Genomic DNA, 14,222 nt, shown 5'->3' with positions numbered 1-14,222 from the left:
ACAAATCTAGCAAAGCAGAAAACCACTGCTTGCTGTTGCAGGCAAAAACACTGCTAATTCCAGAGTTCCCATCCAAGGGACAGGGTTATTTCAGAATATGTACAAAGTGCCACACCCCAGTAATCAGTTGAAGATGGCCAGCCAGTGAACTGACTGAGGATATACAGACAAGGCTGTACACAAACAAAGGCAAAGACTTAAGTCTGAGTACATTCTTTTATACCCAAGACCTTGTATCAAACACCCCGCTCCTCTGATCTGATGTTTTATGACCAAATACAAGATTCTGCCTTACACCATAAATTGTATAACTTACCTATTTATTAACAGTAACAAAACTATCAATCTTAATGTTTGACAGAGGCATTGGGGACTTCCTGTGTTTACCCTGATTTATATTTGGCTGGGTCATCGTAATCTTGCATTCTTTCTTCATCCTTGGAACCTCATACCCAAATCAGAAGCGTTCCAAAGAGTGAAATAACAAGATACTTAGTAAGCCAAAAACCTTGTTTTGCACTTCTTCCCAAAAAAGGATTATTCAAAGATCTGATGAACCGAACTAAACTAGGCCTACATTTATATTGAGTATGCATTTGCTTATATGTATTACTAGTGATCCATTAAATACACTTAGGCCCTAACCATTTTACATGAGAGAGGTTCACCAAATCATTGTCTCACATCCTTACAGAGGAAATACCTTGGAAGAAGCTCAAAGGTGCAGAAAATGACTTCTAACCTCTCAGCCTCCATCCGTGTTAGTACCATAATGAAAGGTGCCCAGCTGCCGTCTCCCCTATGACAACACTCAGAGGAACTAAGGAGGGGAATGCATCAAAGAGCATGGCCCAAAGGGAAGGGACAATCTAAAATCTCAGCATGAAGTTAGAAAACACTGGATAAAAGAAGACGCTGCCTTTTTTTTAAAATGTTCTTCCCCTCAAATAAAAAATACACCCTTTGTTAGACATGAAAAAATAAAATAACTGCTGCAGTAACTCAGTGCTGAACGTGCACAACAGTCAAGGGTGCACTGAATGTGGATCTTGGGAACACTGTCAGACAAAGTACAAAACCTAGCTCGAACTCCTCAGTGCTGCTGGAGGTAGGTTAGAGGCTTCAGAGGGAAGAGTAGCTTGAGAAGAGGACAGGCTGCAACAGGAAAATGAGCTCAACAGGGTTGCTGAGCATGGAGATGCTCAACATATGAATCAACAAAAAATCTCTCCAAGCACTATGCTCTTAGTTATTTGTTAACAGAGGTTGGTGGCTTTTCCTCCCCTCTTCCAGCAAGGGGCTGGGAATTGACCTGATATGTAGCTAAGCCAGAACAATTAGATGTGGGTTGCGAGTATTCATGCCTTTTTAGGAAGAGTCCTCTAATTTTCTTCTTTCCCCCCAACAGGAGTTGCGGGTGATTCCCTGCACTCACAGATTCCACAAAAAATGTGTGGATCCCTGGCTGCTGCAGCATCATACTTGCCCCCACTGCCGCCATAACATTATAGGTAAGTGTTACCCCTCAAATGCACACACTGAAATGGCGCCATTTCTGGACTTCTTAGCTCTCTGGATGGAGGGCAAATTGTGTATTTGTGTACATTCCTAGGAAAATCTCTTCGGTGATTGGTCTGTATTGTAATACAATCCTGGTACTTCCTTCAATTATGCCAGCCGGTAATAGAGGTCAATTAAGTACATTTCTTTAAGAGTGACTCCATGTCCTAAAACAGCCAAACACTTTCCTACCATATTCCTGGGCACATGCTTACCAGAGGGCAGCATCTATCAGCCTGTAGAAAAGAAGCACAAATAAAATTCACCCAAGTTCACTGTATTTATATGGGGAAATACAAAGAAAAGCAAATTAATTAAAAGGAGCTGGTATATGGGAGGAAGTTGTAAAATTCCTGCATTCCTCTGTGCAGCGACATAGAATGTGGTTCTTTCATTGACTTTCCAACATTTTCCATTTAAATAATTTGTAAGAAGAATGAAAAAAGTTGGGTAGAGATGAGTATTACTAACCCAGAGGGTTGGCAATGCTGAGTAGGCAGCATCTTTGCTTACGCAGAGGAAGTAGCTTGAATCACTTCTGTTCCTCCCCTGGCCAATAGACCCAGGTGTTTCAGAGAACTTCTGGGCATGTTTGTGTTACTTCTCCGGAGCAGGCTGACACTTTTTTACTCACTGTTGCAGTCTGCCAGGTAACACATCCTCAGCAGAGTGGCTGCATTTCCAGGACACACTGTTTGTTTTTCTCTCCATCCAGAACAAAAGAAGGGAGACCCAGGCCCGGTATGTTTGGAATCCACCAACCCAGTGCGCAGCCGGCAGCAGAGGGTGATTCTGCCAGTTCATTACCCTGGCCGAGTGCACAGGACCAGCCAGATAACTGCATATCCCACCCGCACTAGCATGGACCCCCATGGAAATCCCATCACGGTACTTACAGTGGACAGGCATGGTGAGCAGAGCCTGTATCCAGCACAGTCCCCTGCTTACGTCCAAAATTACCAGCCTGTTCACTTGGATCATGCCTTGAACACGCATCGCTGTGGCCTGGAGCACAGAGCTTATTCTCCAGCTCATACCTTCCGAAGGGCTAAGTTCAATGAACGTAACTTCTCCAAAGCAGCTTGTTTTTCCCAGTATGAGACCATGTACCAGCACTACTATTTCCAAGGCCTTAGCTACCCTGAGCAAGATGGACAGCCTCCAGCTGGCATTGCCTCAAAGGGTCCCTCCCGTGCCTTCCAGCCTGGTGGCAGCATGCTGTTCCCTCCTGTGGTACATGTAATGCCCTCCTCTCGCTTGGAGAGTGACAGCACCTCCACTTTCAGCTGCTATCATGGTCACCGCTCAGTGTGCAGTGGTTACCTGGCTGACTGCCCAGGCAGTGACAGCAGCAGCAGTAGTTCTGGTCAATGCCACTGCTCCTCCAGTGATTCCATGGTTGACTGTACAGAGGTCAGCAACCAGGGGGTCTATGGGAGTTGTTCCACCTTCCGTAGTTCTCTGAGCAGTGACTATGACCCTTATATTTACCGCAGCAAGAGCCCCTGTCGAGTGGGAGATGCTGGTGGTACAAACCAAGGGACGATCGTTCTCCTGGAGGGCCCCCATCAGGATGAGCTTCTAGCACATGGGCACGCTCTGATGGGTGCTGACTGTCGGCCTGTGCCAGCCCCTGCCTCAGGGGACCAACTTTCTAACTGCAGCATGGAGATGAACTACAGCAGTAATTCCTCACTAGAGTACAGGGATTCAAATGGCACTACCTCAGAGGGAGGCCTCAAGGCTACTCCCAGTGCTGCCTTGGATGTTAAAAGGAACTGGAAAGGTCCAGAAGTAGCAGGACCTCTGATGGAGCAAGCATGTGCTTGCTGCTTTGAGCTCCAGCACTCTGCCCTGGAGCCCAGCAGTGGGACAACAGACTGCGGTGCACTCTTCTTGGGCTCCCCGCTTTGGGGAGGGTGTGGCCCGGGGCTGGAGCAGCAGCCAGGTAGTTACCCAGGCTTGTACAGTATTAACTCAGACCACTTGCATAGGACAGATGGGGTGAAATATGAGGGCTTGCCCTGCTGCTTCTATGAAGAGAAGCAGGTTGCCTGTGGTGGCACCAGTAGCAGTGGAGGTGGTGGCTGCTGCACAGAGGACTATGCAGTGAGTGTACAGTACACACTTCCTGATGAGACCTTGCCAAGCTGCTATAGGGGGGTGCGTGACATAGGTCAACGCATTCCTATCATTCCTGAGGACAGAGACTGTGAGCTAGTCCTGCCAATAGAGTGCCAAGGGACCCATGGAGGCCGTAGTTCCTGGGATGGGATGCCTGAAATGGACGCTCATCTACACCGCCAAGGTCTAGGAGAGCTACAGGAGGAGAGGGAGGTGTGCTATCGGGCAATGTCCTTCCTGCAGCAGAACTGCTCTCGGGACGAAGAAACAACGATGCTCTTTCACAACCTCACCCTGAGCTCCCAGGAGGCAGCAGCAACCACAAAAACTGCAGGTAAGAGTCAGGCATGGTTTTTCTCCAGCACCTTTCAGTCTCAGGGTATGGTGAAGAGTGTCATGTTGGCTGCACTGGTGTTCACAGAGATGGTCCGCACACTATGAAAGTTACAGCTCATGGTCTGGAGAAGTGGAACTGTGGATGGTTCCAGTTTATAATCTACATTTTTACAAAAACTGCCTATATTAGCCTCTTCTCCTCAGAAAACATCCTCCATTGCTCCCCTGCTGCAGTTTCGTTGGTGAGAGTGCTAATATGCCATCTAGCCATGCTTGTAGCAGCTCTGGACGCCAGTGGTGAAAACACAAGTGGCTGCTAGCACCTAATCTAAACTAGGACTCTCACCATTACCTCAGCCAGCGGTGCTGAACTGGTGTTAGAAGCAGGGAAACTCAGGAAAAATGGCCAGTGCAGAAAAGGCCAAAGTGTCATGCATGGGATAGGTGAGGAGACTGGTGACCCTGAGGAGGATGAAAAGGGGTGGTGGAAAGTCTGGGATGGCTTCAGAGGAGAGTGCATGGAAAGGGAGGGAGGTGCAGGCCCCCTGATGCTTCAGAAGCGTGTGTGAGGGCGAGTCTGGACTGGTGACAAAATAATTAGTGGCAGAGGAAGAATCACCACTTGGGCTGCTCCTTCTCCTTTCCCGACTTATTTCTTGGATGTGTCTGCATTGTCTAATAACTTCTTTTATCCCTTCAGGCTCTGGATCTCACCCCCTGGAAAGAAGCCAAATGAGTGACTAGACCTGGCCAGACTGTCACAGATAGACAAGGAGAACTTTTTATGGAGACTCCAAATTATGCTGGACTTCCTTTCAAACTTTTTTTTAGCTTTGACAAACACACAAAAGTGGTAATGTAGAGAAGCCGCCTCCCTCCTCCTTCCCCCTCCCTCCCCACCCACCGCAGCTGGACTGAGCCTCCCTCTCATCCTTGCAGCGTGTGGCCTCCTCAGTCCTGGTTTATGTAAGTGAACAAAACCCACGCAGCAGCAGCTCTTTGAGCTCTAGTGCTATTTTTATACTAGTGACAAAAGTGTTCTTTAACTATATATTTTTTTTTAAACCAATTGTGCCAGCTCTTGCTGCAAGTGACACTGCTAGCATTAACAAGGCACAGTATGTTATAGATACTACGGTGCTGGTCAGTTAATCACAGTTAACTCACATGATTAATCAAATATTAATGGCCATTAAAAAATCGTGATTAATTGCAGCTTAATCACACTGTTAAAACAAGAGATACCAGTGAAAGTATTAAATATTTGGATGTTTCTTACATTTTCAAATATATTGATTTCAATTACAACAACATTAATACTGAAGCATAACAGTCCTCACTTTATATTTTCATTACAAATATTTTCACTATAAAAAACAAGAAATAGGTATTTTTAATTCACCTCATACAAATACTGTAGTGCAATCTTTAGTGTGAAAGTTCAACTTACAAATGTAGATGATTTTTTTTTTTGTTACATAACTGCATTCAAAAACAAAACAATGCAAACTTTAGAGCCTACAAGTCCACTCAGTCCTACTTCTTGTTCAGCCAGTCGTTAAGACAAATAAGTATGTTTACATTTACAGGAGATAATACTGCCCACTTCTTATTTACAATGTTCGCAGAAAAGTGAGAGAAGGCATTCACATGGACTTTTGTAGCCAGCACTGCAAGCTATTTATGTGCCAGATATGCTAAAAGTTGTATGCCCCTTCATGCCTTGGCACCATTCCAGAGGACGTGCTTCCATGCTGATGATGCTCCTTACTTTTTTTTTTTTTTTTTTTTTTTTTTTTTTAATTTTTATTGTGACTGAACTCTTTGGGGGAGAATTGTACTTCTCCAGCTTTGTTTTACCCACATGCTGCCATATATTTCATGTTATAGTAGTCTTGGATGATGACTTAGCACATGTTTGTTTTAAGAACACTTTCACTGCAGATTTGACAGAATACAAAGAAGGTACCAGTGTGCGATTTCTAAAGATAGCTACAGCACTCAACCCAAGGTTTAAGAATCTGAAGTGTCTTCCAAAATCTGAGAAGGTCAAGGGGTGGAGCATACTTTCAGAAGTCTTAAAAGAGCAACACTCCAAGGCAGAAACTACAGAAATGGAATCACCAAAAGAGAAAATCAACCTTTTGCTGGTGGTATCTGACTCATGATGATAAAAATGAACATGTGTCAGTCCACACTGCTTTGTGTCGTTATCAAGCAGAACCCATCATCAGCATGGACGCATGTCCTCTAGAATGGTGGTTGAACCATGAAGAAATGTATGAATCTTTACCACATCTGGCGTGTAAATACCTTGCGACATCAGCTACAACAGTGCCATGTGAACACCTGTTCTTGTTTACAGTGTCACCAGAAAGTGAGAAGTGTTAGACCTGCAATAGAGGTCTCCTTATGGGATGGTGAGCAGACCGATACTAGATATAGTATTGGTATATAATACTCTAAATGCTCACAAACCTTACTCACTCAACATTCACATCCCAAACATACTATACCAGAGTCCAAAGGTCAGAATGGTCCCGATAGCCAATCGAGATTCCTTCCATCCACATGATCATAAGCTGCAGGGAGCCGGTGAGAACCACATCTATATCCACACAGGGCAACTTTTTTTTTGCAGAAATCATAGGCAACCATTTCTAGTCCATTCCATTGCATCATCGGTTCTTTGTCTTTGTTTAGTAGGCCTTCCACCCACACAGCTCCAAAGAGACAATTCTGGGTGGGCTGCCATGATCTAAGGCATGCCATTTTCTCCAATTCTTACACAATTTTATATCAGTCCAGCTGGTGAGGTTTCCTTTTCTGCTGATTCTCCATATTTTTCTTGGAACATAACAAGATTGTTTTTGCACAAATAGTTGTATTAGTTCTTGACCTTAAGTTCTTGCTTTGGTTGCCAGCTTGCAATGCACGTATTCATGTCAAGCACACGCCATTCATACCAAGCCTCAATGACCTATAACATATTACATGGATATATGAATCATAACAGAATAGAAGCGGGCAGTATTATCTCCTGAAAGTGTAAACAAACTTGTTTATCTGAGTGATTGGCTGAGTAATAAATAGGACTGTGTGGACTTGTAGGCTCTAAAGTTTTACATTGTTTTATTTTTCAATGCAGGTTTTTTGTACATAATTCTACATTTGTAAGTTCAACTTTCATGATAAAGAGATTGCAGTACAGTACTTGTATTAGGTGAATTGAAAAATATATTTCCTGTTTATTTACAATGAAAATATTTGTAATCAAAAATAAAATGAGCACTGTATACTTTGTATTCTGTTGTAATTGAAACAATATATTTGAAAATGTAGAAAACATCCAAAAATTTTTAAACTATATTGTATTCTATTTAACAGTGCAATTAATTGTGATTGATTTTTTTAATTGTTTGACAGCCCTAATAGATACTAATCTCTCCCTAAACAAGTGCAGGCCTTTGAGCTCAGGGCTATACCTGCCTTACAAAACAAGTCAGCACCTTGAGTCAAACCTAGTCCAGGTGGATACAAATGATGAAACAATTCTTGGATACTGCCCTGTCCTCCTTGTGGCAAATCTCAGTGGCAAGCAGGTTTTAGAATTTTTAAGGGGTGGGTGGAAGATGGGCATATGGAAGTATTTTTGGCCCCATCTCTTACTCCTCAAACAGCTTGGCTGCTAGGGGTCTGCATACAAGGTCAGCTTTCCTGAAGGAGTGCAGATGTGAGCTCATGTGGAATGCTTTCACTGTCACCTGCTGACAAAGAAGTTAGGATCTTTTGCGCCTTCAGGCCTGTGGAGCAATAGGGAGCAAGTGACTTGCTACCACATCGAAATGCTGTGGGGATAACAGCTTCCCACAGAGAACCCCAGCATTCCTACTGCAGTTCTTCAGGAGAAACTGTAGTAAGAGAAAGTAGGACCTGTAGTGATGTATTGCTTGTATGATATTTGTGGCTTGTTTTGGGTCAGTTGAGGAAACACTTCGATGGGGGGTTACTGTCTTGTTTCCTTGGAGACTGCACATGGATAACAGAATTAGTGCTTTCTGTCAGCTAGCACATCTTGCATGTATGCACATGCATGGGGTTTTAGTTCCCAGAGTAAAGACTGGGTAAACTTGCTTTAGCCATTGTCTTTCTTTGCTGGAAGAGATGTGGTTGATGTTGCTTCCATAGATCAGTCTATCTTACAGGATTCGTTGGCCCATCCAGCCTTGCCTGTGTCCATGCCTTTGTGTACAGAGAGCACTGCATATCCCTTAAGTTTTGGCACATAGATCTGTTCCTGTTTTTCTTATAGTGGGGAAGTTTTGTTACCATGAGAAAATGCACATCATCCCTTCCAATAGCAATCGTTTCCTGCGGAAACTGTGGCTTCTGGATAAGAGGCCATGGGTGTCATGCTGTGTGACTGAACACAGTATGCACTTTTCTGTCTGGTGTACTCGCACAGCAGGGATTTTCTTAAAGGGACCCTAACTAGTTTGTGCCCACAATGTAGGCCTTGTAAAATATGATTGGAAATGTTTTCATTACATTAAAAAAAAAAACTTAGTGAAGTTTATTTTGACTAAAACATTGCCCTTTGAGAGACAGCGTTGGGCTAGTCATGGGAACCAGGAAAAGGATTCTAATCAGTCTTGATGGATGTCCTGGATGAATTGGGGGGCAGGGGGAGAAACAGAGCTTAAATAATACAAAATAATTTGGATTTTTACATTTCTCTTCATTTCTAATTTTCTACAGTGTTCCCAAAAAAACCACTAGGAAGGATAAATATATTTAAAGGAACCCCTGTCTCTCTCTAAATGAGTAACCATGAGTGTAGCTTTTCAGAGACTTGGTCTGTCTTGCAACAAGATACAGGAGCTGTGCTATAAAATTAAAACTCATTACAATAAACATATTTCCTATGTATAAAGAGGCAGAAACCAAGCAATATCTTCTCTGAGTACCAGTTAAATGGTGTGTTTGTGGGAATGAAGCTGTGGGATTTTATCAAATTTTCCACTTTGAATACACTCATCTTCTCCCACCCCCAAAGAAATGCACTAGAGGAGGTATGGTTATGATCTTGTATTTACACATCTTGGGTGTGCTGAGAACCACTAAGTCTTTGGCCACTCAAGATACTTGGCATACTGTAACTAGCATAGATTGAGGTACAGTAAAACGTGGTGTAAAATGTCTGTCTGAATGTTTTGGCTCGTGTTCCCATCCACATGGGTATGGTCTTACTCAGAAGACCTGGAAATGCCAACCAATCATGCCACTCCCTCCCTGCAAACCATTTTGTAGAAATACATTCTCTTTAGTGCCCATTTCTGATCTTGTTACCGTCTGCATTTGCTCATTTTCACTGCTGAAAGCCCATTGGGACTAATGTGTCTGCAATGACACACAGGCTGATTAGCCACAATAGATACTATTTTAAAACAAAAATACCTTTCTATTGCTTAAATAAAATGTTGCTGTTGTGTTGGGCTCAGGAGGCATTATTTAAACTGTTTGTTTAAAATTTATTCTGTAGCACTTAAAAATAGTTTTGTATAAACTTTGGTGTAAAGATTTGTAATATAGTCAAAGGGCTCTTCCTCCATTACCATTTTCTACTGTTTTAAAGGCTAGGAAACAACTTGTGTATATTCTGTATATGTATAGCAGCACATTTCATTTATGGAAATATGTTCTCAGAATATTTATTTACTAATATATTTATCTTAAGCCATGTCTTATGTTGAGAGTGTGTGACATTATTGGAATAATCATTGAAAATCACTAACATGAGGCCCTGTAAATACATGATAATTGCACACAAAGATTTTACAATATTTGCTGACCAAAAAATGATTTAAAGCAAGTCATAGTTCTCTACAGTTTTGTAACAAAGTGTACAAATGTCTGTTAAAAAAACAAAACAAAATACATTTTATCAAGTATATTTTGAAAATTGTTGTGTTTTGTGGGGAAAAGCTGATTCAGTGTTGTGCCTCTAAAGAAAATCCTGGGGGGCTGCAGGTGAAATACTTTAAAATAAACTAAGCTTGCACAGGCCTCCTGTGAAAGTTCTACTTGACCCATGTGAAGACTGGTTTAGTAGTACATGTATCTGAGTAGAAGTGTGTGCCTCTTTCCAAGCTGTCCGTCCACTATTAAACTCTCCTAACCAAATTCCTTTCTTAGACTCACTTTTCATGATGTCCATAAGAAGTGACCTGATCATAACTACTATGAACTATTGTAAGTGAATAAAAACTATTTTCATTGGCCCACCAGGATGTAGATATGACTAGATAGAGTAAAAGTGATCTTTTCAACCTTCCTCCCTCTAACCCTTCTGCTCACTGTTTGGTGCCCCTATTCATGGGCCTTATCTGGTGTTAGATTTATAAGCCCTTTGAGGCAAGAACTGTCAGTCTACCTTACTGTAAAGTGCCTAGCATATTTTTGCATAGTCTAAAGTAGTAGTTAATGTTTAACCGTGGCACACGCTTACCCACAGTATAAAGCCAACTTACAATATGACAATACACTGCAGTACACTGAAAATAGAGCGGTTATTCGAAGATTAAACTAAAAACAGTAGCTAAACTGTTTTCACTGTATCTGTCCTGGAAATATTCACTGACTTCTGATCTTTTCCAGCTCCTTTTTGTTGCTTTTTTTTTCCTCCTTGTCTCACTGTAGTCTGTCTACATAAAAATTAGGTTAAAACAGTCTTAAATTAGCTATACTGGACCATGATCAAAGGGCAATGATAATCTTGGGTGGGGATGAAGGAGGAGAGACATGTTAGGCCTGATCTTTGCCAAACTTTAACTGTTTAGGCTGAAGTTTTTAATGCAAAGTATTTGCCTCAACCTGAATTTATTTTGGAAAACTTCAGCCGGAACAGTTCCAATATTTTCAAGAATAAGGCCAGTGAAACATAATTTTTTAACCTGGACAAAATTTAAGATTCCCCAGACAACTGAAGGAAAGGGTGAGGTGTATGCCTTTGGAGGTAACCTCCTCATGCCATCCTCTCCAAAAACTTAAGCTCAGTCTTGAAACAAGATATTTTGCCTTCAAAACTCCCTTTGGAAGCCTGTTCCAGAATCTTCATCTAATTTCAAGACACAGCTTGCTGATGTCCAATTTATATCCATTTGTTCTGGTGCCAAGGAGACTTTGGAGAAATTGGCACACACTCATAGTCTATACTCTCCCCCCAGAATCTGGGTTTCTGCCTTAACCAACAAGCAGCCCAGTATGTTAATTTCTGTACAAATGCAGAGGGCTATTATCCCCCAGTCCATCTTCCTGCTCTAAATATCTATGTACAGGCCCATCCCATCCAAAATGGCTGCCTTAATCACATCATAGTCTCTTGCTGGTACATTATGAGAGCCATATATGCTCCCTGTGCTTCCCCAGTTAAGCAGGGTGCCAGCCCAAGGGCCCACATTGTTCTGTCCTAACCAGCTCCTGCTTGTCACCCTTTTGAAAGTACTAAAAACATATCAGGGTTGTCCACAGGCTCCATTCTGCAAAGACCTGTGCCGTTTCTGTTTCCAATTGCAGGACTCTCAAAGCTTTGCTGGAGTTGTTGCTGTTTATAAATTCCTGCAGGCTGTGCCTTTATAAATTCCTGCAGGCTGTTTTGCTGCTCTGCCTGCCAGGCAAGCAAAGACTGTTTCTGTACGTGGTGGGATTGTTGGAAGGTTACAGGGTCTTCTACAGCTCTTTGCTGCTCCATCAGCCATTGCAGCATTCCCTCCAGCATCCAGACTGCCAAACCTCTCTGACAGGTTCTCCATTCACAAAGATACAGGCAACTTCCAGACAAGCCCCTAAGTTGTGACAGAGTGGCATGCCACATGAATGGCTCTTCCACAAACACAGACCGTGCTGAGACCTTGCTTGTCAAATACCCCTCTGTAATTTATGTACAGTGTTTTAAATCCTCCACCAATGCATAACAATGTCTCTACACATTTACACTGTGTCTCAGGTTTCCAACCCATTCCCCAAAAGGTGGGGGGGCAGGGGGACAAGTTGGCTCTACTCAGAGGACTTTTCTAGCCGCCTTTTCCCCAAACACTCCTTCCTGTGCCCTTTTATACAGGTTTACTGTTAATGGGCTTAATTGATGCACCAGCCCCAATCTGGCTTGTAATCAGGTACACATCTGTCCAGTTAGACCTTCTCTAGGGAGAACCTAATTAGTACTAAGTGACTAGAGTGCTGGCCCTTTAGTCACAAATGGTAATAAATCTCTCTCTACTGGACATACCTTGCCTAATACATCCTAGGATTGTATTAGCCTTTTTCCTGGTTGCATCACATTGGTCACTCATAGTCATCCTGTGTTTGACCAGTACACCCAGGTTTTTCTCTTACTCTACTTCCAATCAGTAAGCTCCCAATTTATAGCAAAAATTCTTGTTCGTAGTCCCTAAGTGCATGAACTTGCATTTTGCACTATTAAATTTCATCCTATTTCTATTACCTCCATTTTCAGGGTTGGCCAAATGTAGACTATTCCAGTCCTCCTCTGATTGGCAATACCTCTCACATTGTGTCATCACAAATTTTATTAGCACACTCCCACTTTTTGTGCTAAGGTCAGTAATTAAAATGTTAAGTTAAGACTGGTCCCAAGACCAGTCCCTGAAGAACTCTGTTTGTAACTTCCCACAAGCCTGACACTTTGCCTTTCAGTATGACTGGCAGTAGTCTCTCCGTTAATCAGTATGTTAACAACCTTTTGATTCCCATCTACTTTAATTTCCCATGTGGAACTGTATCAAATGCTTTACTGAAATCCAGACAGATTAGGTCTACTGCATTTCCTTTGTCTAGAAAATTAGTAATCTCAAAGAGAGAGCTCAAGTTGGGCTGGCACAATCTACCTTTTGCAAAAAGCATTTTGTATTTTATCTGAGTTACATTTACCTCTGTCTTTATTTACTCTCTCTTTCAAAATTTGTTCTAAGACCTGGCATACAGCTGAGGTTAAACTAAGGGGTCTGTAGTTTCCCAGATCTCTCCCTGCCCTCCACTTTTTTCAATTCTGCAATCATAAGGCATGATCTCAAGTTTATGGATTCATTAAAAATCCAGCCTATTGGGCTAGCAATTTAATGTGCCAGTTCCTTTAATATGCTTGGCTGGTGATTATCTGAACCCCTCCCTCCCCCTGCATTTGATCCTATTAATCTGCTTGAGTTTGCCACATCTGAATGTAAGCCAATTTCTGTTGCTATAGCTTTGTTCCCATTAGCCATGCTGCCACTGCCCCCACACTCCTCATTAAAAATGGAGGCAAAGTGTGTGTTTAAGTGTTGGGCCATACCTAGATTATCTTTAATCTCCACCGTGTCCTCTGCAATGTTCCTGCTAATTTTTCCATCCATGTGCGGAATACATTTTTATTGCGCACCGAGGTATATGTGGATGTGCACTACCGCTAGAAACAAAAAACCTAGAGAGATATCTTTAAAAAGTGGGACAAGTTAGTCATTTTTAGAACTCACTACTCAAATAATTATATTTGTGTAAGAGAAATAAAAATTATGAAATGCATAGACCAGTCAAAACATTAAAATAACACACTTTGAAATAATAATTACAGAGAATATATGTATCAGAGGGGTAGCCGTCTTAGTCTGGATCTGTAAAAGCAGCAAAGTGTCCTGTGGCACTTTATAGACTAACACACTTATTGGAGCATGAGTTTTCGTGGGTGAATACCCACTTCACACTGCAGTAAGTATCAAGTAGTAACAACACCACAAATATGTGTTGGAAGGTGTGTGTGTGTGTGTGTGAGAGAGAGAGAGAGACAGTGTGTGCTAGCTGCTGGGGAAGTTTCTTTAAGGCACTCACTAAAAGCTCTCCTGTGTCCTGACCCCTGTCTCCCCTCCCCTGCTCTGTGTAGATGGGGTACATGCACAGGAGGGAGGGGAGAGGAGAGAGAGATTGTGTGAGCAAGGCACTCGCTTCACTGCCTGGAGGCTCCTTCAGACCGTAGCAGCTCTCTGGCTCAGGACTCAAGCAAGTCTGTCCCCTCTCCCCTGCTCTGCAGAGATGGGGTACAGGGGTGGGGGAGGGGGACACCCTGACATCAGCGCACACAAACACCCACTCTGCACAGCCAGCAGGAGGGTACTGGGAACAGCTGCAGGAGCAATGCGGCTGCAAAGCAG

The 14,222-nt window shown here is 42.7% G+C and overlaps 1 protein-coding gene across 6 annotated transcripts in view; it reads left to right on the top strand.

The window, feature by feature from the left end:
• The window catches only part of ZNRF3 (zinc and ring finger 3), a 115,283-nt gene extending 105,171 nt beyond the window's left edge, over positions 1–10,112 (top strand). For all 6 annotated transcript variants that reach the window (XM_075059938.1, XM_075059937.1, XM_075059936.1 and 3 more), the window contains 3 exons: positions 1,409–1,511; positions 2,276–4,018; positions 4,721–10,112. In XM_075059938.1, the coding sequence (XP_074916039.1) occupies positions 1,409–1,511; positions 2,276–4,018; positions 4,721–4,764 (1,890 nt within the window). In that variant the 3' untranslated portion in view covers positions 4,765–10,112. The remainder of the gene's footprint in view (positions 1–1,408; positions 1,512–2,275; positions 4,019–4,720) is intronic.
• The last annotated feature ends 4,110 nt before the right edge of the window (positions 10,113–14,222 follow it).

This window comes from Chelonoidis abingdonii, chromosome 22, assembly GCF_003597395.2.
Source record: "Chelonoidis abingdonii isolate Lonesome George chromosome 22, CheloAbing_2.0, whole genome shotgun sequence".
Lineage (NCBI taxonomy): Eukaryota > Metazoa > Chordata > Testudines > Testudinidae > Chelonoidis > Chelonoidis abingdonii.
Note: the sequence above shows the minus strand (reverse complement) of the source record. Positions and strands in the feature narration are given on the sequence as shown.